Source organism: Oncorhynchus mykiss, chromosome 20, assembly GCF_013265735.2.
Source record: "Oncorhynchus mykiss isolate Arlee chromosome 20, USDA_OmykA_1.1, whole genome shotgun sequence".
NCBI lineage: Eukaryota > Metazoa > Chordata > Actinopteri > Salmoniformes > Salmonidae > Oncorhynchus > Oncorhynchus mykiss.
Window position 1 is genome coordinate 6,384,291 of NC_048584.1, and position 25,538 is coordinate 6,409,828.

Here is a 25,538-nt window from a genome sequence, read left to right on the forward strand (position 1 = left end):
TCTGGCTAAGGATAGGCTAGGTTGAGGTTTAGAATCAGACGAGGGACAGATGGAGGGGACATATAGAACAGTAACGAAAGTCGTAGTGAATTGGCCCCCATGTGGGGAAAAGTCACTGCCATACAGCAAAGAGTAATATCATCTGAACAAAATGCAACATAACCAACATGTAACCAGAGGACCACTCATTCCTCCCAATTAACAACTGCACTAGAACAATATCTCCATTTCAGGAGGCCAATAAATCCCACTCAAGTTATAATTACCTCGCAATTAAATTATACTGTCAGCAGTTGTGTGGACATGAGGAAGGCTTAAAGTTAAGGGGTGTTATACGCACACCAATTATGTCTGGATGCAGCTATGACCATAACACCAATGGCTCTCGAGAATGAATATAGTGTGGCTATGGAATGGATATATGGATATAGCATGAAACTTACTGCACACCAGCGCCAGAATCATGCGGAGGAGCTTGTATGGACAACGCATGCCGGCCCAGTTCTGCAACACAGAGCGAAAGAGGCAAGTCAAACACAGTCAGTTCCAAAGACCTGCATATTTACAGCTTACACAGTATCTCCACCATCTCTGCATTAAGGAATGTGTGTAGACCACAGAGCGATCAGAAATCCATTTCAATACAGGCAGGATGAGAATAGGCCTACTAGACAGAGAAATAATTATACACCTGGCTGGTCTCCATTTGGTGGTTTCACCTCGCTAACGATCTATTAATCAGGGTTAAGATACCTTAACGGAGGATAAGAACGGCCCAATAAAAAGCACGTGTTCCTCCTGGGATAAAACTAAATCCTTTTGCCTCACAATAACGTATGTATTCCACAGGATGAAGAATTGCACCAATCACATCCCTCTTCACGTCCTCTCGGTCCTGGGAGAACCGGAGGGCGCAGCAGTGTTTTTCTCCATGCAGAGGAAGCCAGGCAGGCAAGATTAAAGATACTAAAGAAAGTCAATAAAGTGGAGTCCTATAAACATGACTCTGCTCATTTGATTGATATGCCTGTGGGACGGCAGGGCCTCATAAAAGTGCAATAATATCACAAATAAAGGATGAGTGTTTTCCTTACTGAAGTAGGGTTTGTTTTACATGACTGTGCTCTCGGCGGAGAGAAGTGTGTCCTCCATTTTGACTGTCTCAACACCAAGCTTAGGGATTTGATTGAAGCTGTACCTCCACAGAGACAAGAGGATAATAGGGTGCTTGTAGTAATACTTTTCTTTGCATTGCAGCGTCAAAAGACGCTGTCCGCTCCGAAAATAAGTGTCTCTTTTTAGATGTAGAATCCTATACTCCACACTGTAGTATCCCTCGATCGTGTAGTGCTTGCTATAGATTTTTGTAGTATACTGGAAAAGCATATACTACACACTGTAGTATCCCTCAATTGTGGGGATACTAGTGGAAGTAACAAATCTAAGAAGTCATTTTGGTGTACTCTTGTTAATGTGTGTTATCTGTCAAACAAGCAAACCTAACCTTCCAAGCTTTAATGAACTTAGCTTGTTCTTTATATCTGCCTCTGTACAGTTTCCCTTTAATGGGCCTAGAATCCGTGTCTAAAGTTTAGGTGTTACAATTGTAATAAACATGTTATACTTTTGCTTGGTGTTGTCTGGTCCGTTGCATTGCTCAGAACTGTTGACCCAACTCAATGGTGTGTCTTATGTTCCGGTCGAGGTGTTCCCCTAATTTAACAGTAACTAACGTCGTCTGGTAGCTGGGACATTTTAGCTAACCCTAGTCAGCAGGTGTTTTTTGATGTATTATTTGTTTGATTAGGATCCCCATTAGCCGACGCCAATGGCGACTGCTAGTCTTACTGGGTTCCGACACATAACGAAAAATACACCACCGTTCAAAAGTGTGGGGTCTCTTAGAAAGGTCCTTGTTTTTGAAAGAAAAGCACATTTTTTTGTCCATTAAAATAACATCAAATTGATCAGAAATACAGTGTAGACATGGTTAATGTTGTAAATGACTATTGTAGCTGGAAACTGCAGATTTTTGGTTGCCACCGTTGATATAAATTATTGTGACATAAGAGTATTTGGCTTTCTTTGTAAAATTATTCCCTCATTCAATGAATCAGGGATCAAATGAATAAGGTTGGCTACTTCAAAGTGAGGTACACTACATTACCAAAAGTATGTGGACACCGTCTTGTCTAACATCTCACTACAAAACCATAGGCATTAATATGCAGTTGGTTCCCCCTTTGCTGCTATAACAGCCTCCACCCTTCTGGAAAGGCTTTCCAATAGATGTTGGAACATTGCATTTAGGCTCCCGAGTGGCGCAGCGGTCTAAAGCACTGCATTGCAGTGCAAGAGGTGTCACTACAGGCCCTGGATCGATCCCGGGCTGTACCACAACCGGCCGTGGGGTCCCATAGGGCAGTGCACAGTTTGCCCAGCGTCGTCCTGGTTAGGGTTTGGCCAGTGTAGGCCGTCATTGTAAATAAGAATTTGTTCTTAACTGACTTGCCCAGTTAAATAAAGTTTAAATAAATAAATCAAATTAAAATTGCTGCGAGGACTCGCTTCCATTCAGCCACAAGAGCACTAGTGAGATCGGGCACTGATGTTGGGCGATTAGGTCTTCCAATTCACCCCAAAGGTGTTCGATGGGGTTGAGGTCAGGGCTCTGTGCAGTCCAGTCAAGTTCTACCACACTGATCTCGACAAACCATTTCTGTATCGACCTCTGTATGGACAACTGTTGTCACAAAGTTGGAAGCACAGAATCATCTAGAAGGTCATTGTACGCTGTCGCGTTAAGATTTCCCGTCACTGGAACTAAGGGGCTTAGCCCGAACCAGGAAAAACAGCCCCAGACCATTATTTCTCATCCACCAAACTTTACAGTTGGCACTATGCACTGGGCAGGTAGCATTCTCCTGGCATCTGCCAAACCCAGATTCGACTGGCAGATGGTGAAGCGTGATTCATCACTCCAGAGAACCTGTTTCCACTTAGCCATTTAGTTAGTCTGTTGTCTGTCAGTATTTAATACCTGCTGCTGAAATGTCGCATTCTCTCTCCTCGGGCAATGGCACCCCGCACGCACACGCACGCGCACGCGCACACGCACACACACACACACACACACACACACACACAGGTCATTCTGATAATGGCTGATATGGTGATTTGTAAGTGATTGTTAATCTTTAAAAGTGTGCCTTCATGAATTACATTAACAAAAATGATGAAGCTAATTTCCATGACCTTAGAAACCCTCATTTCACAACTTGGAACAGCGCATTATGCACATTCATTTTGGTGCATTTTCAATCGAACAGCCTACTTTCACACAGATTCACAGACTAGCGGCATCAGAAAATGAATGCCCACTCTCCATTGCTAGTCAATGCAGATCCCGTCTTTGAGCAACCTTTTTTGTCTCCATGTGTGAATCTGGGCCGGTGATAGGGTACTTTATAGTGGAGCCGGTATGCCGGTAAGGCGCTCTGGAGAGTTCCGGCCCAAGTCAAGCACTGCCTGTCTGCAAAAACTCCACAGTGAATTCTACAGTATACTACAGTCATGTCTGCAAAAACTCCACAGTGAATTATATAGTATACTACAGTCATGTCTGCAAAAACACCACAGTGAATTCTACAGTATACTACAGTCATGTCTGCAAAAACTCCACAGTGAATTCTATAGTATACTACAGTCATGTCTGCAAAAACTCCACAGTGAATTCTATAGTATACTACAGTCATGTCTGCAAAAACTCCACAGTGAATTCTACAGTATACTACAGTCATGTCTGCAAAAACTCCACAGTGAATTCTACAGTATACTACAGTCATGTCTGCAAAAACTCCACAGTGAATTCTACAGTATACTACAGTCATGTCTGCAAAAACTCCACAGTGAATTCTACAGTATACTACAGTCATGTCTGCAAAAACTCCACAGTGAATTCTATAGTATACTACAGTCATGTCTGCAAAAACTCCACAGTGAATTCTACAGTATACTACAGTCATGTCTGCAAAAACTCCACAGTGAATTCTATAGTATACTACAGTCATGTCTGCAAAGACTCCACAGTGAATTCTACAGTATACTACAGTCATGTCTGCAAAAACTCCACAGTGAATTCTATAGTATACTACAGTCATGTCTGCAAAAACTCCACAGTGAATTCTATAGTATACTACAGTCATGTCTGCAAAGACTCCACAGTGAATTCTACAGTATACTACAGTCATGTCTGCAAAAACTCCACAGTGAATTCTATAGTATACTACAGTCATGTCTGCAAAAACTCCACAGTGAATTCTACAGTATACTACAGTCATGTCCGCAAAAACACTACAGTAAACACTAGTATATAAATAAAGCAATCCTGCAGTATTTAGACCAGTTTACTATAGTATTGTTTTTCCATATGGGGGCCCACACACCCACAAAGGGGTGAATAAAATTGAACGTTTTTCTCACTTAACTTTGGATGAGTAGATGAAAAAAGTTTTCTATAAAATATAAGAGCAACATACATAAAAAGTAAATGCTGGGGAGGTGCAGACTTCTTGTTCAGTCTGAACTTTAACGAAGATTCGGACGATTTAACAGGAAATTACCTAGATAATTTTGATGGCCTTGACAGCAGTGAGTCAAAACCTCAGTTTAATTATTTCATCCACATAACCAATGATACAAGCCTTCAGACAGATGAGGTCTACTGGGGTAAAAAGACCTGAGACACAAACGAGTCAAAACTCATTTTCATTTTGAAAACATCAGAAAAAAATAATAATAATCAAGAGTACAAGACGTAATAATGAGTCAACTATTGTGTGACCAGTGGGTTAGTTGCCGGGAGCAGGGACCAAAGTTTAAACTCTTTGCTCTGGGGCTGCTGATGCATTTTGAGTTAGACTTTTGTTGGCGTGTCTTTTGCCCGTAGTAAAAGGCCTACTCTACTTAAGAGTGATTCATCAGCTCTTACACAGCCTTGAGTCCTCTGACAGAATGTGATGAGACATCACACATCCTGTCCCACTGATCCTGACGTTCACACACACACACACAAACACTGTGATCACACATTTGATGTTTTCTGTTGCAGGGACATTTGGCAGAGCAGTCATCCAGAGAGTAGTGAGGAACAGATTGACTTGAATATTCCCATATGCATCGGATTTGGCTCTAAATAGAGAGGAAATAAGAATACATTACAAAGGAAAACAATGAATAACAGATTAAAGGTGGAATAAAAACATCCTTTGCTGGAAAAGGAGTGGAGAGTAGATAAGGTGTATTCAAGTCAAGTCAATAGTCTATGCACCCACTGCAGAGGGCCTTTCTGACAATTCTGGAATATTTAATGGCGCTTATCCAAAAAAGCACTTCTTAGTCAGTTATAAACAGTCCTTAACTCATCATATTGATAGGGACCACAGGATGGGGAGCACAGCGCATTATTATGGCTGAAACGGCGCAAACGGAATGGAAACCATGTGTTTTATACCATTCCACTCCAGCTATTACAGCGAGCCCGTGCTCCCCAGTTAAGGTGCCATCAACCTCCTGTGATAGGTACCCCCTCTCTATCTGCACTCGTGGGCATGGAACACTTAGTAAAACTCGTCGGTTGCATTGACGATCCCACTCACCCCCCGCAGAGCTTCAGGATGACGGCAAGCACAGCGGTCTATCTAAACACGTAACAACAGGATGTTGTGTGGATGAGCTCTCTCCAAGGGGATGGCTCTGGCATTTTGTCTCCATTGATACTGTTATCACGCGTAACAACGGGGGCAATAATGACGGCAGTTACCATGACGACGTTGGCCAGATGCGCCGAGCACAGAGCATAGACCCCGCCGGAGCCCCCCACCACTGGAGCACGCATGTCTGTGATGGACACCGTCAAGGACCCTGAAGAGAGAGAGAGAGATGGAGAGAGAAAGAGGGGAGGGAGAGAAGGAGGCAGAGAAAGATGGCGGGAGAGCGAGAAGACGTTCAGAAAGAGAGAATGTGTGAGTGAAAGAGGAACATGTTGGGGGAGGGAGGGAAAAAGAAGAAGAAAGGGTTAGGTTACTCATCAAACAGCCGTTTCAGTCACCTTTCTTCCAACATCACCCAGAAACCAAAATAAAACATCCCGTCTGTCTGTCTGGCATGAGTCGACTTGCCCTCTTTACGCCCACATACTGTGCACATGCTTACACTGTAGTGCAGGTCCCAGCACCACCACCAGGCCCATAAAATAGAACAGTCATGTTAAACAGAACAGAACATAGTCATAAAATGTCATTTTATATACTTGGACACATATTAACCTCATGGGCAGCTACAAAGACCATAATCTACACATTACACGGAGCCCATAATAGGGTTTCTTTATGATGTTGTCGTGCTATAATGCCATGACACCATGAAGTCCTCTTGATCCCGTGCAGATTATACTGAAACTTTGAGCATTGGCTTTTGATACATTCTCTGTCACAAATGACTGAAAGTGTTATAGAAAGAAGTAGAATTGAATTAGATTTGTGATTTCTTTAGGATGCTAAAGAAAACTGTCAATGAAGGCCCAACACCAATGAATGACCTTATACAACATTTAATATGATAACAAAAGCCTAGTATGACTACTCTGGAAGATAAATGTAATTGGGTTCCCAAAATAGACATGCTACTCAGACCAGTCAGCTGGATGATTTCATCAATTCTGTATAAGACTGGCTGTATTCATGAGAAAAGTCTAATCAGAAATATGCATAGCATGGCTATGGGCCAATTCCTTTGCAAGACTGAACTTAAAACGATTGGTTAATTTAAGGTGGTACAGACACTGGCAAACTAAATGATGGGGCAAACAGCTAATGTGACCAGACAAAGACTGGAGTGGAAAAATGAAGTAAAATTAAGTATCTCTACAGTGGAACTATATTTATATGTAATTATATGGGTAGCAGGTACTGTCTAGTTGTGCAGGAAACAAATTGTCACAGCACTTACAGCAGGAATTTTTATTTTTCTAATTATTGTCTCAAATCACGCAGTGAAACTTAAGTGCTTTGTCGAAAAATGTGTTTTCAAGTCTGAAACTGTGCGAGCCATAAAGATATAGCAATCATTCTACAACGTGTCACACTGTTGTTCTACTGACCCGCCAATACAGTCACCATGTAAATATAGTTTTAGTGATACTCGCTATGAAGTAGAAAATAATCTTAAGCAGTAAATTACAGTGGCAGTTGCTCATAAGGACACCATCAGCCATCGTTAAGTATGCAAATGAGCAGATAACAGAAATTAAAAAGGGCTGATTAAACAAAAGTAACTTTTTTAATTAAAGCAGGGGTGTGCCGGCATTCTGATCTCAGATCTATAACACATGTTCCATTGGTGTTCTGTGTGTGCGCGCAGAGAGACCACAGAGAGTTAGAACAGCTCCTTAAAGAGTGCCATGTCAAGCCTGTGGTGGTGATCATCATCTGATGACAAATGGTAATCGGAGTGCGTTTCCTGAGTCATTTATCCCCCCGACACTCACACGTCCATTTTACATAGATTTATGGAAGATACAAGGCTTGATGAAGTGGGTGCAGCAGCTCAAGACTTGTACAGATCCATGGGGCCTCATTTTTAGTGGTTCCAAGAAATTGCAATTACACACGGAGTGGCATATGATCTCTTTAAAGTCAAGAAAAAACAGAATTGGAGCAACTTTCACATGGACTAAATTGACCAGATTTTTTAATTTAAAATCTGGGGAAAAACATTGGGCTACAAACTACTACAAACTATACATTTTTGCTTTTGCCCTTTCAAACAGCGCTATTAATTATTATACAGAAATGGATTCCCCCTCCACATTTTTCTTAGCCTACATTTAATAATTTCTGAATCCCCCAAGTTTGTAACCTATGCTGAAACAGTTTCTGGCAGTGGTTCATGTTCTGGTTACAATGTATTAATGATCAAATGTCCTCATAAAAGGTTTGCAGCTTCAAACGAGTTTGGAACAGGGATAGACAACATTTGTACATGTACAGTGAAATCAGAAAGTATTCAGACCCCTTGACTTTTTCAACATAGAGCCTTATTCTAAAATGTATTAAAATGTTTTTCCTCACCTCAATCTACGCAATACCCCGTAATGAGAAAATATATTTTTTTTTAAATAACTGAAATATCACATTTACATAAGTATTCAGAGCCTTTACGCAGTACTTTATTGAAGCACCTTCGCCATCGATAACAGCCTCAAGTCTTCTTGGGGAGTTTCTCCATTCTTCTCTGCAGATCCTCTCAAGCTCTGTCAGATTGGATGGGGAGCGATGCTGCACAGCTATTTTCAGTTTCTCCAGCGATGTTCCATCGGGTTCAAGTCCGAGCTCTGGATGGGCCACTCAAGGACATTCAGAGACTTGTCCCGAAGCCACTCCTTCTGTCTTTGCTGCGTGCTTAGGGTCATTGTCCTGTTGGAAGTCAATAGAACCTTCGCCCCAGTCTGAGGTTCTGCGCGCTCTGGAGCAGGATTTCATCAAGAATTGCTGTACTTTTCTCCTTTCATCTTTCCCTTGATCCTGACTAGTATCCCAGTCCTTGACGCTGAAAAACATCCCCACAGCATGATGTTGCCACCCCCATGCTTCACCGTAGGGATGGTGCCAGTTTTCTTCCAGACGTGACGCTTTGCTTTCAGGTCAAAGAGTTCAGTCTTGGCTTCATCAGACCAGATAATCTTGTTTCTCATGGTCTGAGAGTCCAAGCAGGCTGTCATGTGCCTTTTACTGAGGAGTGGCTTCCGTCTGGCCACTCTACCATTTAGACCTGATTGGTGAAGTGCTGCAGATAGTCCTTCTGGAAGGTTCTCCCATCTCCAAAGAGGAACTCTGTCAGAGTGACCATCGGCTTATTGGTCACCTCCCTAACCAAGGCCACTGTGTTCTTGGGGACCTTCATTCTTTTGGTACCTTTCCCCAGATCTGTGCCTCAACACAATCCTGTAATCGGAGCTCTATGGACAATTCCTTCAACCTCATGGCTTGGTTTTTGGTCTGACATGCACTGTCAACTGTGGGACCATATATAGACAGGTATGTGCCTTTCCAAATCATGTCCAATCAATTTAAAATGACCACAGGTGTAGAAACATCTCAATTATGATCAATGGAAACAGGATGCACCTCGGCTCAATTTCGAGTCTCATAGCAAATGGTCTGAATAAGTTATTTGTTTTACATTTTTTATACCTTTGCAAACATTTCTAAAAACCCGTTTTCGCTTTGTCATTATGGGTCTTGTGCGTAGAGGGGAAAAAAACATTTCATCCATTTTTAGAATAAGGCTGTAATAGAACAAAATGTGATAAAAGTCAGGGGGTCTGAATACTTTCCAAATGCACATCCGTTTGACTATTGAAATATCAGCTGCGATTTAACTTCAGAGTTACTTTTTCTTTCTGGTTGCTGAATCAGGGACATTTCCAGAGAAGGCTCCCCAATAAAAATTGGGGACGTAGGTCACCCTAACAACGACTACTCTCAGATGTTTTTAGGTCTTCCTCAAAGCCCAAAAAACATGAAGTCAATGCGGTTCAATTATAACTCCAATACAGCATTTATCGAATGTGGAGATTTCTCCATAGAGATCCCACACTTTTTCAAGTTGAGACTAGCTGGATGTGAAGCTTTGATGTTTATTTGAACTGAAAAAGTGAATTCACAGAACAAATGCATGAGTTTCCAGGAAACACAGCACAGAGAGCAGTCCTGACGTTGTACTGCAGCTAAACTGGCATGCTGTCATAACATAAGTGTTAATAGCGGCCAGAGCAGTTACAACGCCAAGGCTACATCCCAGTAAGCTGCCACCTGACACTAGTCGCTGATGGGACACTCCATCTGTAGTTAAGTGGTGGGAGCAGGGAGAAAGGGGAAGCAAAGGAGTCCGTGGGGATGACAGAAGTGTTTCACACGGCTCCCTCTTTCTGCTAGCACAGCTCTGGTTAAAAGGCTTGGGATATATGAACCAGGGCCTGTCATCTGGGCTCACTTGCTTACAGGGAATTGGAGACGTAGGGATATCTCACTCAGCAGGAGCCCAGAGGTGAGGTCTCAGATGATTTTTTTCTGTGTGGAGATGGCAGTTTACCGTTCAAGCACAGATTTATTTGTTGGTACGATTTTCTAAGCATCATCAAGTTTACCCCCCCGCTCTTTGTATGTGTGTGTGCGCAGTGTGTGTTTACAGTACGAATCATCTTGTTATGTTTAGAAAGTGCATTTTTACCATATATATATATATATATATATATATATATATATATATATATATATATACTGAACTGTCTCTGGTTCTGCCTGTCAAACTAAACCAAGCAGCACAGCAGTGATGTTAGCAGATTATGCCCCTAAGCAATGGCTAGCCATGCACATTTGAGTTATCATGGATAAGGTTCTGATGTGGGAAGGGGACACTGATCCAAGACCAGTGCTGACTGCCTAAGGCTACATTTCTCTTGAGTCACTCCAACTGGCAGCTACAGAAGAGAACAAAAGATGATACAATAAAAATCATTCTACTCTTAAGAGGGGAGAAAAACATGGCAAATCTAGCTGCCTCTGCATCCACCTCAGTGCTTTCAGAGCAAACATGTTTAGTGTTTTCAAAAGGATAGCTACCTTACAGAGTAGTTCTATAGCACAACAGGCTTAAGTATTGTTGTCTCGTTACACATTTTGATTTTGGACAGATCATTTGGCTAACAGATGTAGGATTTTCAACCTATTTTATATTATATTATATGACCCAAACGGTTAGGACAGCCAAGGACACCAATGGACTGATTGACCCAGAGCACTGACATGCACTGAGCAGCATTTCCTGATTGGTGAGTCAATAAGTGAATCAGGAAGGGACTCTGCAAGGACAATTAGTGGTGATTTATTAATGTGATTCACACACTTCATGAGACAGTGCTCAGTGCTTCCATTCCTTCTAGGTTGATAGCCCATTGTGAAAGGAAGGATAGGCTTTTTATTTTGCCAGCGCTGTCAAGTCACAGAAAAGAGATGACCGTGTCTGATATCTGATCACACATAATTTGCCATTAATCAGACTGCATATTTTTTGAATATTTTTTGATAATCCTACATTGTGTCTACTTCTGTGAAATCACACTAGTTGCATACATTAAATCAATACCAACAGTTCAAATGTACTACACTGTACTTTGCCTCAGCTTTAAACCAAATTCAGGTGCTTTAAACCAAACTCAGAGCTCTGAAAGTCTCCCTCCCCTCAGAGCTCTTTTCAAGAGAGGCTATTTCAATCCTCTCAGAGAATTGCTTAGTTTGAGTTCTTGTTGCCCTATTTGTACATGCCCATCTAACACATTTGGATCATTGTAAGTTGTGTGAACGTACGTTTTTGGTTTCCCATTGGTTCTGGGAAAGAAACCATAAGTTTCCCGACTGGTAAAACTCTACAAACGTTTTTATACGGGGCTAGCATGCCATGTTAGTTTTTTTACTCATACAAAGCTGTTCATATCAGTCTATTCAAATATACCTCATTTAGAAAGGAAACAAGCACTCATTAAGATCAGGTGTGCACAATTAGTGGGCAAACATACCTGAACACACTTGACGAGAGAGGATAGAGAGAGTTTTGTTAACACTGTTTTTTAATAACATTCTTAAAACGTTCTTTAAATGTTACACGTTTTTTTTCTGGAAAGTTTTAATGTTCTGAAAATGTTCTCTGAACGTTATTAAAGTTGTAGTTTTTATTCATCCACGCTGCCCTCAAACCAATGCACTGTTTTTATTTTTGGCTGTTCCAACTTGTCAATTTCAAATGATTTTCTAACAAGTTTTTAATTTCTAAAGAACATTTTGAATTGCGGTCTGTTCAGCCTCCTCATTAATTCACATAAAAGTAGGACTTTTTACATTTGCGGACAACATTTTTTTTTGGGGGGGGGGGGATTTCTGATCCGGACAAAATTCCCCAAGCACTTCCCAATTGTTTGTGCAGTTCAAGTCTGCAGACATTTGCGCATCTCCCGTCAGAACAAGATCTGCACACACGTGTTCACATTTTCCATCTTATTTATTTAAATGGGATTTCACCTTTATTTAACCAGGTAGGCAAGTTGAGAACAAGTTCTCATTTACAATTGCGACCTAGCCAAGATAAAGCAAAGCAGTTCGACACATACAACGACACAGAGTTACACATGGAGTACAAAAAACATACAGTCAATAATACAGTATAAACAAGTCTATATACAATGTGAGCAAATGAGGTGAGATAAGGGAGGTAAAGGCAAAAAGGCCATGGTGGCAAAGTAAATACAATATAGCAAGTAAAACACTGGAATGGTAGATTTGCAGTGGAAGAATGTGCAAAGTAGAAATAAAAATAATGGGGTGCAAAGGAGCAAAATAAATAAATAAATAAAATAAATACAGTAGGGAAAGAGGTAGTTGTTTGGGCTAAATTATAGGTGGGCTATGTACAGGTGCAGTAATCTGTGAGCTGCTCTGACAGTTGGTGCTTAAAGCTAGTGAGGGAGATGAGTGTTTCCAGTTTTAGAGATTTTTGTAGTTCGTTCCAGTCATTGGCAGCAGAGAACTGGAAGGAGAGGCGGCCAAAGAGAGAATTGGTTTTGGGGGTGACCAGAGAGATATACCTGCTGGAGCGCGTGCTACAGGTGGGTGATGCTATGGTGACCAGCGAGCTGAGATAAGGGGGGACTTTACCTAGCAGGGTCTTGTAGATGACATGGAGCCAGTGGGTTTGGCGATGAGTATGAAGCGAGGGCCAGCCAACAAGAGCGTACAGGTCGCAATGGTGGGTAGTATATGGGGCTTTGGTGACAAAACGGATTGCACTGTGATAGACTGCATCCAATTTGTTGAGTAGGGTATTGGAGGCTATTTTGTAAATGACATCGCCAAAGTCGAGGATTGGTAGGATGGTCCGTTTTACAAGGGTATGTTTGGCAGCATGAGTGAAGGATGCTTTGTTGCGAAATAGGAAGCCAATTCTAGATTTAACTTTGGATTGGAGATGTTTGATGTGGGTCTGGAAGGAGAGTTTACAGTCTAACCAGACACCTAGGTATTTGTAGTTGTCCACGTATTCTAAGTCAGAGCCGTCCAGAGTAGCGATGTTGGACAGGTGGGCAGGTGCAGGCAGCGATCGGTTGAAGAGCATGCATTTAGTTTTACTTGTATTTAAGAACAATTGGAGGCCACGGAAGGAGAGTTGTATAGCATTGAAGCTTGCCTGGAGGGTTGTTAACACAGTGTCCAAAGAAGGGCCAGAAGTATACAGAATGGTGTCGTCTGCGTAGAGGGGGATCAGAGACTCACCAGCAGCAAGAGCGACATCATTGATGTATACAGAGAAGAGAGTCGGTCCAAGAATTGAACCCTGTGGCACCCCCATAGAGACTGCCAGAGGTCCGGACAGCAGACCCTCCGATTTGACACATTGAACTCTATCAGAGAAGTAGTTGGTGAACCAGGCGAGGCAATCATTTGAGAAACCAAGGCTGTCGAGTCTGCCGATGAGGATGTGGTGATTGAGTCGAAAGCCTTGGCCAGATCAATGAATACGGCTGCACAGTAATGTTTCTTATCGATGGCGGTTTAGATATCATTTAGGTCCTTGAGTGTGGCTGAGGTGCACCCATGACTCGCTCTGAAACCAGATTGCATAGCAGAGAAGGTATGGTGAGATTCAAAATGGTCGGTAATCTGTTTGTTGACTTGGCTTTCGAAGACCTTAGAACGGCAGGGTAGGATGGATATAGGTCTGTAGCAGTTTGGGTCAAGAGTGTCCCCCCCTTTGAAGAGGGGGATGACCGCAGCTGCTTTCCAATCTTTGGGAAAGAGAGGTTGAACAGGCTAGTAATAGGGGTGGCAACAATTTCGAGAGATCATTTTAGAAAGAAGGGGTCCAGATTGTCTAGCCCGGCTGATTAGTAGGGGTCCAGATTTTGCAGCTCTTTCAGAACATCAGCTGACTGGATTTGGTAGAAGGAGAAATGGGGAAGGCTTGGGCGAGTTGCTGTGGGGGGTGCAGTGCTGTTGACCGGGGTAGGAGTAGCCAGGTGGAAAGCATGGCCAGCCGTAGAAAAATGCTTATTGAAATTATAGTGGATTTATCAGTGGTGACAGTATTTCCTATCTTCAGTGCAGTGGGCAGCTGGGAGGAAGTGTTCTTATTCTCCATGGACTTTACAGTGTCCAATAACTTTTTTGAGTTAGTGTTGCAGGAAGCAAATTTCTGCTTGAAAAAGCTAGCCTTGGCTTTTCTAACTGTCTGTGTATAATGGTTTCTAGCTTCCCTGAACAGCTACATATCATGGGGGCTGTTCGATGCTAATGCAGAACGCCATAGGATGTTTTGTGTTGGTTAGGGGCAGTCAGGTCTGGGGAGAACCAAGGACTATATCTGTTCCTGGTTCTAAATTTCTTGAATGGGGCATGCTTATTTAAGATGGTTAGGAAGGCATTTAAAAAAAAATAACCAGGCATCCTCTACTGACGGGATGAGATCAATATCCTTCCAAGATACCCCGGCCAGGTCGATTAGAAAGGCCTGCTCGCTGAAGTATTTCAGGGAGCGTTTGACAGTGATGAGTGGAGGTTGTTTAACCGCTGACCCATTACGGATGCAGGCAATGAGGCAGTGATCGCTGAGATCTTGGTTGAAGACAGCAGAGGTGTATTTAGAGGGCAAGTTGGAGGGCAAGTTGGTTAGGATGATATCTATGAGGGTCTGGTGCCCGCATCGCAGTCATTGTTGTTTTCATTACTAATAATCACTTTGGAAATGTGTGCATTTGAATCAAGTAAGTGCCTTATTACGTTATAATAGATTATGTAAGTCGTGTTATGTTGTTTCTACTGTAGCTCACTGTATGTATGCATGTATGTACGGAGCATAATATATTTGTGTATATTCCTTATAACCGCGGACACGCGAGGTAACGTTACTCATTTCATAACCTTTATGGTGTGATATTCAATCGTGCTTATTTAGCTAGCTACATTCTTCTATTAGTTCTGTAAAACAATGCTAATTGCGTCAGTGAAGTATTCGCTTGTGTTGTATTTTGAAGCTACCCTGGCCTTATGACTCCCAAGTGGCGTAGCGGTCTAAGGCACTGCATCTCAGTGCTAGAGGCGTCACTACAGACCCCCTGGTTCGAATTCAGGCTGTATCACAACCGGCTGTGATTGGGAGTCCCACAGGGCAGCGCACAATTGGCCAGGCGTCGCCCGAGTTTGGCTGGTGTAGGTCGTCGTTGTAAATAATAATTTGTTCTTAAATGACTTTCCTAGTTAAATAAATACAACATTTATGACCATGGTTTGTTTTTGTTTGGCCTATTTAGCATAGCTCTGTTCTGCCTTGCTCTGCCCCCATGTGATCAACAGTTACTGTTTTTTACAGTTATAACACAAATTTGTGATTTTGCCAATGCAATATATTATTTTTATAGCAGTGTTTATTATGTTACTTCTTTGTAATATTGTTTTATTGCTATATCCTGATAATATATTCTAATTACTAATAATTCCTCTTTATTATGTACTTTCAGAAACCAAACACACAAACAGTATTTGACAATATCATAACTGGAGCTGGACATCTTTGGAGCTGAAGATTGAAGCCAGTTTTTGTGTGCTAGCGTACACTCCTTAACAGTTTTACTGGATGAAAACACAGCGAGAAAACACATAGGCCAATATGTAATAGTTGTCTATTTTATTGCAGTATTGGTGGTACATTTGCAAATACTGTACCAAATCATATGTGAAGAATGCAACAAAGATGCAAAATCATCTGGCAGAGTGCATAAAGTTCCCTCAGCGCTCACAACAAGCAACCTCTGACAAAAGTCTCTCTACTTCTATTTGAGGTGAAAATGATAATGACGACACCTTATCGATAGCAACAGCTCATGGTCCTCATGGAATCAGACACCTTATCGATAGCAACAGCTCATGGTCCTCCTAGAATCAGAAGTTTTTTTTTGACTCAATGGAGGAACATAGTCAGAGAAATACTGATGAATGTCATGCTCAAGCTGTGTATGCAACTGGTTCACCTCTGATGCTCACAGGCAATGTGTATTGTTCTTCGCCCAGCATACACTCCACCAACCAGACAGGCTTTATCTACTCATTTGCTGGATGCAGAGTTCCACTGAGCTCAAGTGAAGGTCAAGCAAATTACAGAGAAAGCAGACTGTATTGCAATCATCTCTGATGGGTGGTCGAATGTTCGTGGGCAAGAAATAATGAACTACATCTCCACCTCTCAACCAGTATTCTACAAGAGCACAGACACAAGGGACAACAGACACACCGGTCTCTACATTGCAGTTAAGCTGAAGGCAGTCATCAATGACCTTGGACCACAGAAGGTATTTGCACTGGTGACAGACAATGCTGTGAACATGAAGGCTGCTTGGTTTAAAGTGGAGGAGTCCTACCCTCACATCACACCCATTCTCTGTGCTGCTCATGCATTGAATCTGCTCCTCAAGGACATGAAAACAATGGATACACTACAAGAGAGCCAAGGAAATAGTTAGGTATGTGAAGGGTCATCAGGCGATAGCAGCAATCTACCTCACCAAGCAAAGTGAGAAGAATAAGAGCACCACATTGAAGCTGCCCAGCAACACCCATTGGGGTGGTGTTGTCATCATTTTGACAGTCTCCTGGAGGGGAAGGAGTCTCTCCAAGAAATAGCTATATCACAGTCTACCGATATGGACAGCCCCATCAAGAGGATCCTCCTGGATGAAGTATTTTGGGAGAGAGTGGTAAGCAGCCTGAAACTCCTGAAACCTATAGCAGTAGCCATTGCACGGATTGAGGGAGACAATGCCATCCTGTCTGATGTTCAGACTGCTTGCAGATGTAAGAGAAGAAATCCGTGCTGCCCTGCCCAATTCACTGTTGCTCCATGCAGAGGAAACTGCAGTTCTGAAATGCATCAAAAGCGTGAAGACTTCTGCCTGAAGCCAATACATGCCACAGCGTACATGTTGGACCCCAAGTATGCTGGCAAGAGCATCCTGTCTGGTGCAGAGATCAACAAGGCCTATGGTGTCATCACTACCGTGTCTCGCCACCTTGGCCTGGATGAGGGAAAGGTTCTTGGCTGTCTGGCAAAGTACACATCTAAGCGTTGGCAGTCGTGCCAACATATCTCATCAGCCACCTGGTGAAAGGGACTTTGTGGCTCTTTCCCCTGTTGCCTCCATCATCCTTCAAATCTCACTAACATCAGCCGCCTCAGAGCGCAACTGGTCCTTGTTTGAGAACACACACACCAAAGCACGCAACAGGCTGACCAATACAAGGGTTGAGAAATTGATGGCTTTTTGAGCCTGATAACAAGACATCCTCTACAAGGTTGGAAAGTGACAGTGAAGATGAGGCCTCAGAGTCTGATGTTCAAGAGGTGGACATTGAGGAGGTCCAGGGAGAAGATATAGAAGCCTGAGAGGAATACAACCAAAGCTTTAGTTTCTTGACTTTCATTTCACAGATGTATGTTGAAACAGTTTTTGGGAGATGTGATAGTGATCATTGGGGATCATTCAATATTCCCTTTCTTTTGTTGTTCAGTGAAATCATCCCATGTGAAGAGTCAACTCATTTAATTAAAGTTAAATAACTAAATAGATTGTTTTATTTCTATTGGAAGGATTGAATTAATAATTTGCAATTATGTCTACTTATGATAATGTAAAACGTTTCTGTTTCTGTCTCCATATGATATGGCAAATATATCCAATGCAAAAAACATCTACATTTAATTAAATCATTTTAATTACTTTGCATATATTCCCGTTAATTCCCATATATTCCTGTTAATTCCCATATATTCCTGTTAATTCCCATATATTTCCGTTAATTCCCACGGAAGGTTTCCACCTCAAAATGTGCAACCCTCGTTGTCACCCATTTAGCGAGTTTCCCTCTCACTCCTGGCTCTCTCTTCTCCTGTAGCTCCAAGGCATAGCGATTGGTCTCCTCTACTATGTATTCCACCAGCTCCTCTGTCAGAAACAACTCGAAGCACTTTGCCTGAGATGGAAATGGCAAGAGGCTTTGCACTCCAGACTGGGACTCATCAAAGCAAACAGCAGGGCCAGGAGGGGTGAAATGGCTGGCAGCCTTCCAGCTACCACAGAACTCCTGTACTTCATCCACTGTCGGTCTGCCTCCATCACCACCAGCATCTTCAAATGGACCTGGGACTTCGACAGTGGACAAGGGGTCCTCAGATTCAGGGTTCTCAATGGCTGGGGGGCAGCTCCTCACTGTCACTGTCAGAATCTGAATCCTGACTTTCATACTCAGACTCATTGTCAGAATTTTTTTAAATCTCCAGAATTTCCGCATTTATGAGTCGTCTCCTTTTAAAAGACATTGCCAATGCTACAGCTTAGCTCACTAATTACATACATAAACAACAACACTGAATGGCTCAGAGTGGGAGTGAGAGGTTATGTGATTGTCTGCCTGCACGCGACACTTGTATCAATAAATCACTATCAGAAAATGTTTTTGTGTGGTAATTACTTATATATTTACTGTTTTATTCACATGTTTTCAAGTACTGGTGACAAAACATGCATTCAACTTCTTGCATAGATTGTAATGACACGTGTGTAAAATACTTTTTTGAAGTTTGTACTGATTCTGATGAGCTAAGCTGATTCCAGCTGTTTGTGGAGCCATGTTTGTTGACATACAGCGCATTCTGGGTTTCACGTAATCGTCTGTGGGACCAAAGATGTTATAACAAAATGAGGTGAGTAAAGGTTCACTCATTTTTCGAGAACTTCTAGAAGTGAATGGTGGGATGTGAACGATGGTAGACGACACACCCCCTTCAACATGCATACTATAAACAGACCAAACTCATCTCGTCTCCTCTTATCTTTGGTTTCTGTGAAAAAAACAAACATGACTGCGTGCAGAAACTACCCATCGGCGGTCTACTTTTGATTTCCAGGAAGTGTTTTACTCAATTATTTTGATCAATGGTGAGCTCACACGTGATGTGATTAATTATAAATAGTAATTGCTATTCGCTAATTCATATGGTAGTTTCTGTCAGCCGAGAGTTATACAAATTCGACCGCTTGTGTTATATCAATCTTTCCTGTTAGTGCTAGGACAAATGTAGCCTACATTTTTCCGGTTTGGATGATTGTGTTATGCTGTAGCTACTTCTGTGAATGTCTGAACATTGCATCCAAAAATAAACTGCTCACATTCTGGACATAACTTTGTAAGGATTGTGTTTGTTTAAAATGTTTCTGAAAAAAACAGTGTGGCCAGCTCAAATGCTGATTGATGCATCATACCGAAACTGGACGTTCTAAATAAGCGTTCTGATCGTATGCTACAAGGATCACTGTATAATGAACACACCCGTGTGTTGGCACGTGTGAAAAGTTTCAAGGTTTTCTTAACATTCTCTGAACTATTTGATAAATAGAACCATGAGGAAACCCGTAAAAAACATTATGATGAAGTATTGAAATTCCCACAGAATAATATTGTTTCTTAATGTTATCTGAGCTAATTGAGAATATTCCCAACGTCAAACCAGTTGAAGATTTAGAACATTAGCAAAATTGAAATGAAATCATGTTTGCACTTTTAGGAAACGTTCTATGAAAGAAAATAACTTTTTTTTTGTCAAGTTCCTTAAATGTGATAATGTTCCGATGCCAAGCAACTACCCTGCACCATTCCCAGAAAGTTGTGGGAATGGTGCTCAGACCATTATGTGCTAGCTGGGAGATCTATCCTGTATGTATTCAATCTCCTGGTCATCTAAGCAAGATGTGCTGTAGTCAGCACTGTCCCTGTCCAAAGGCTGCCTCGGCTTGCTAATAAACTGGGGAAATGCTTGATCAGATTTATTTACCAATCAGAAATGGAGGGAGGGAGAGAGTGAGAGAAAGAACAAGAGAGAAAGAAGGCGTGAGAGAGTAGGCCCACAGGAACAAATACTGTTAATGCAGAGAGGGCAATAAACTTAAAAGGCCGGAGAGGCCTTTCTATGCGTGTTTTCGCAAAGGGGTGGCGGTTTACACACAGTAGGAGGAGTATCTAAAGTTCCTCAGGTAAAGTGAAACTGACAGCCTCTAACGAGACAAAGATTAATTAGTGTGCTTTTCACAGTGAAGCCGAGGAGGCAGCCACATTAAACATGAGTAGGAGATCTTAATCAGCAACCTTGACAATGTAAAATTAACACAAGTTTACTGCAATGGGGAAGGATCACAAGCGGTGCATATGAGAGGACTGAGCTTGGGTCAGGAGGTCAACAACACATTGTTCTGTTACACTGGGATGAGCACATATGGAACGCCTGCCTGTATCTTTAAAGGAAAATACCACTCCAAAACAATAATTTGATATCTGTTTCATTATTCTACTGTTGATAAAGTCCCAAAATGTTTTGGATGTCAGAAATCAAGTTTTCAAGATATAGAACTAATGAAACCAATGCTAAAATATAGTTTTGGAGTGGTATTTTCCTTTCAAGCTTACATAGCCTAGATCTGTAAAGACATGTGCTTTTGTTCCTTTATCAAAAAGATTTGTGTTCGAGTGGTGTCTGCAGTAATTACACAACAAGAGTCATACACATCAAGACAAGGGCATCTAGGAACTCTGCTGATGTTGAGAGGTAGAAGGGAGGGGAGGGTGGTAGAGGGTGGCGGGGGTGACATGACTGGAGGCTAGCCATCTGTCACATGGGCTTTTGTCTACCCTATCCTCTATTTGACATGCTCATAACTTCTAAAGGTCATTACTCGAATGGGCTCCCATTTTCTAGTCCCATTTGAACTATAATGATCCTGTCAGTCTGAGGAAGTTTGTTTAAAATATGATGGTACAACAGGGATAGAGATGAACGCTTCCTCTCCCTGACGGCACAGAGACATAAGGGATACATCCTCATTCTACTATCTGTGGCTTTTCTTCAAAGGGGAGCCGCACAATCTACAATCAGTCCACATCCAATCTGCCACCACTATCCATTTCTCTGGCTTGGTGTAGAGTACGAGTACAGAGGAAAATATTCAACCTTAGAATGACCTTAATGGAAAGAGGAGACTGAGGCCTTTTAATCATCATCCCCAGTTCACAAGGCCACCAACGGGATACAAACGAAAGAAATCGAAAATAAACAACACTCCCTATACGCCAGACAGACAACATTTAGGGCCAATACACAACACAAAAGCCCATTCTAAACACACGGCTGAGTTCCATAGAATCAATGGGTTTCCAAAACACTGTGTCAAAACAAAAGCAGTAATATCAACATCAGGGCCCTGAGAGCAGCGCTTAATCACACAGGCATATAAAACTCGTACATTTTGCACTGTGCTAAAACACCTGGTCCAAAGACACTTTGCCCTCGATCTCCTCGGAGATTGAGTCAGTTTATTCTATCGCAGGCAGTGTTCTGCTCCGCCCAAATTTGCCAGGCAGGGAAAAACCTGATAATATGTATGTTTTCCCGGGAGCACAGGGGCCACCAAGAAAAATCTATAGTCTCCCGCAGTCACATCCTCAGAGCTGCTGAGAGGAGAGACCATTCAACACAGCACCAGGCATCAGAGGCCAGATATAATCACATCTGACGCCTGGGTGTGCACGTGCGTGTGTGTGTGTGTGTTTAGCGTAAATGAGAGTAAGTGTGGTGTATGTTATAGTGTGTGTGTGTACTGTTTGTGTCTGTGTGTGTGCGAATGCATACCAGTGGTTGCTGATATGTGTCCGAATAGACTCTGGTCACGACCAATCTCGTCCTCAGTCACAACAGCTTTTCAGCAAACAGACAAAAAAAGACACTTGGGAGAAAATGATTCACTGTTTAAAAAAAACTAACTAATGAAATACATTCCTGTGCTCTAGAAAGCAAACAGAAGCACCTGGACTAGACTGGACAGGATAACCCACAGAAATAGAATATACAGAGCATTCAGAAAGTATTCAGACCCCTTCCCTTTTTCCACATTTTGTTACGTTACAGCCTTATTCTAAAATGGATTAAATGATTTGTTTCCCTCATTAATCTACACACAATACACCATCATTACAAAGTGAAAACAGGTTTTTAGAAATGTTTGCTAATTTATAAAAATTTAAACAAATACCTTATTTACATAAGTATTCAGACACTTTGCTATGAGACTCAAAATTGAGCTCAGGTGCATCCTGTTTCCATTGATCATCCTTGATATGTTTCTACAACTTGATTGGAGTCCACCTGTGGTACATTCAATTGATTGGTCATGATTTGGAAAGGCACATACCTGTTTATATAAGGTCTCACAGTTGACAGTGCATGTCAGAGCAAAAACCAAGCCATTGGGTCAAGTAATTGTCCATAGAGCTCAGAGACAGGATTGTGTCAAGACAGATCTGGGGAATGATACCAAAACATTTCTGCAGCATTGAAGGTCCCCAAGAACACAGTGGCCTCCATCATTCTTAAATGGAAGACGTTTGGAACCGCAAAGACTATTCCTAGAGCTGGCTGCCCGGTCAAACTGAGCAATTGGGTGAGAAGGGCCTTGGTCAGGGAGTCGACCAAGTACCTGATGGTCACTCTGACAGAGCTCTGTGGAGATGTGAGAACCTTCCAGAAGGACAACCATCTCTGTAGAACTCCATCAATCAGGCCTTTATGTTAGAGTGGCCAGATGGAAGCCACTCCTCAGTAAAAAGGCACATGACAGCCCGCTTGGAGTTTGCCAAAAGGTACCTAAAGAACTCTCAGACCATAAGAAACTAAATTCTCTGGTCTGATGAAACCAAGATTGAACTCTTTGGCCTGAATGCCAAGCGTCACGTCTTGAGGAAACCTGGCACCATCCCTACGGTGAAGCTGTGAGGATGTTTTTCAGCAGCAGTGACTGGGAGATTAGTCAGGATTGAGGGAAAGATGAAAGGAGCAAAGTACAGAGAGATCCTTGATGAAAACCTGCTTCAGAGCGAATGCTCAGGACCTCAGACTGGAGTGAAGGATGGCCTTCCAACAGAACAACGACCCTAAGCACACAGCCAAGACAACGCAGGAGTGGCTTCAGGACAAATCTCGGAATGTCCTTGAGTGGCCCAGCTAGAGCTCCCCATCCAACCTGACAGAGCTTAAGAGGATCTGCAGGTGTCCCAAGCTTGTACCGTCATACCCAAGAAGACTCGAGGCTGTAATCGCTACCAAAGGTGCTTCAACAAAGTACTAAGTAAAGGGTCTGAATACGTGATATGTTTTTATTAATTTGCAAAAATGTCGAAAAACCTCTTTTTGCTTTGTCAGTACGGGGTATTGTGTGTAGATTGATGAGGGGGAAAAGGCTAGGAGAGGAAGTGAGCCTGGATGGTGCCACATTGTGTGGTGAGGTTGACGATGAGGAGGGCCCCATGGAGGAGGGCTGGGGAATTACCATAAACACACCGGCAGCCAATGAGCCAGCTGCACTGCGCCAAGGTCACCCTGCCTGCCTCCTCAATGCACAATCACACTACCCCGCCGCCAAGAGACTACATCAGAGGGGCTTACAGCCACAGAAGCGCACACAAGGCAGGGGTTTCATGCAACACCAGGATCTATACACAATACAGGGCTCCATGGCTAATATGAAAGGGTTACATGCACTCAAACAGAACTTAGTTCATACAGGCTATACTGCTAATGTACTGTGTAGTGTTAGTGACAACTGAGCCCACACAACACCATTAATGCATTCAAAGAACCAAAAGAACAAGAAGTATAATGAAGCAAGTGACTCAACTGGCTGAAGCAAAGCCAAATTGACAAGTACATAAGCTAGAAGAGTGGTTCATGTTTCCTCCATCTCTCACTCTCTATCTATCTTTCTCTCTTCCTCCCTCAGGGCCACAGTGAATAATAAATATCCTTCCACCAGGAGTCAGAGCTTGAGTTAGGGTCAGGGTGTTAGAGTCACCTCTCCCTGGCACCTGAGGTGATTTATCTAGCCTTGTGTTCTCTGCACCCTCTTCTGTCCTCCTCTAACACTCCCCCCCCCCCCCTTCTACTTTCCTCTGCTCTCATTCTCCCTTTCCCTATAGGCTGGCTCAAAGTTGTTCTTCATTGCACAGCATGAAGGGAAAATAACTGTCAACTTGTTGTCTGATCGGACCTCTCTACTCCATCACGGCCATACCAGGTATTCACGATGGCACTCATTCAAATCAACTTCCTGGGAAGAGATTAAAGAGGGCAGAGGACTCTAACATTTTATTCAGATAAAAAATATCTAAAATACAAAGGATAACTAATCCATCTCACAGAACGGTGCATCGAATTCCCATGTCTTAAAATTCCCATTAGAGAAATACAATGTGGACTCCTTAATACAGATTTATTGGGTCTCCGCGACCTGATGAAACTGAGACAAATGTAAAAAGACTTGCCTACCTACAGCATTCCCTTGACTTGTATTGCAGTGAAACACTCGCACCTCTTGGGCTTACAAAACAAGTGATAATATTTTATCAAAAAAAATACAAGGCAATTAAAAAAATATTATAGCCATTTCACCAAAACAGAGAAACAGAGAAAACAAAAAATCGATTTAGCCCAGTCTCAGGTTTGAATCATTCTTACAGGCTTTATTTTTTATCACATTGACAACTTGATGACCAACTGAATGCTCCTGAATCGATCCCATTAAGAGAGATCTCAATGATGGACTGACACCATTATTAGAATTGAGAATCAGCATCAGCGCAAAGCCATCCATATTTCTTATTCTTGTTTGAATTAATGTCTTGATATGGAAGCAACAGTATGGATTTTTTCACATTTCTTCACAGGTTTTGGGGGTTTACAGTGGGATACAGTAGCAGTACACAATGACTGAAACTGGCTAGGGTCCCGATAAGCCTACAGGATCAACTGCTTTTCAGTCAACACCTACGCACTAATGCAAGTATAAGCATATCTACACTTGCAAATACTAGGCCATGTCCAGTAACCGACTATTACATTAATGAATTCATGAACACTGAAAATCAGCACCACGCAGAGCAGCTAATGACCTAGCTAGGATTCCTCATCCTCCACATTATGTCACGAAGAACTGATGGTATAGTTACTCAAAAAAACAGAAAATAACTACTATGCATAGGTCGGAGATGTCTACTGTGTATAATCTAATCCCTTTAACTCTTGTACCGCCCTGTAACACACACGCACGCACACACACACTACCTGCTGAAGGTCTCCCTGAGGATGTAATCTCGAAGCACAACTAAACCCGGTGAGCTCTACTGTTTTACAAGAACAAACAAATGCTGACATGATTGAACAGAACATGAATATTAACATGAGATAGACAAAGGCTACAGAATGGAAAGAGAAATAAAAAAGTTATCGCAATTTTTATTAACCTGGTACAACCATCCAGAAGTCTTGCGAGATGACATTCTGTT

At 42.2% G+C, this 25,538-nt stretch overlaps 1 protein-coding gene across 2 annotated transcripts in view; it reads right to left on the reverse strand.

The window, feature by feature from the left end:
* LOC110498859 (rhomboid-related protein 1) overlaps positions 1–25,538 on the reverse strand; it is a 66,371-nt gene that overhangs the window by 4,619 nt on the left and 36,214 nt on the right. The window contains exons 6-7 of one of the 2 annotated variants that reach the window (XM_021575526.2): positions 5,822–5,922; positions 444–504 (exon numbers count right to left, since the gene is read on the reverse strand). In XM_021575526.2, coding sequence (XP_021431201.1) covers positions 444–504; positions 5,822–5,922 — 162 coding nt within the window. Of the gene's footprint in view, positions 1–443; positions 505–4,303; positions 5,191–5,821; positions 5,923–25,538 lie in introns of those variants that run through there. The other variant, XM_021575527.2, reaches the window with a different exon arrangement.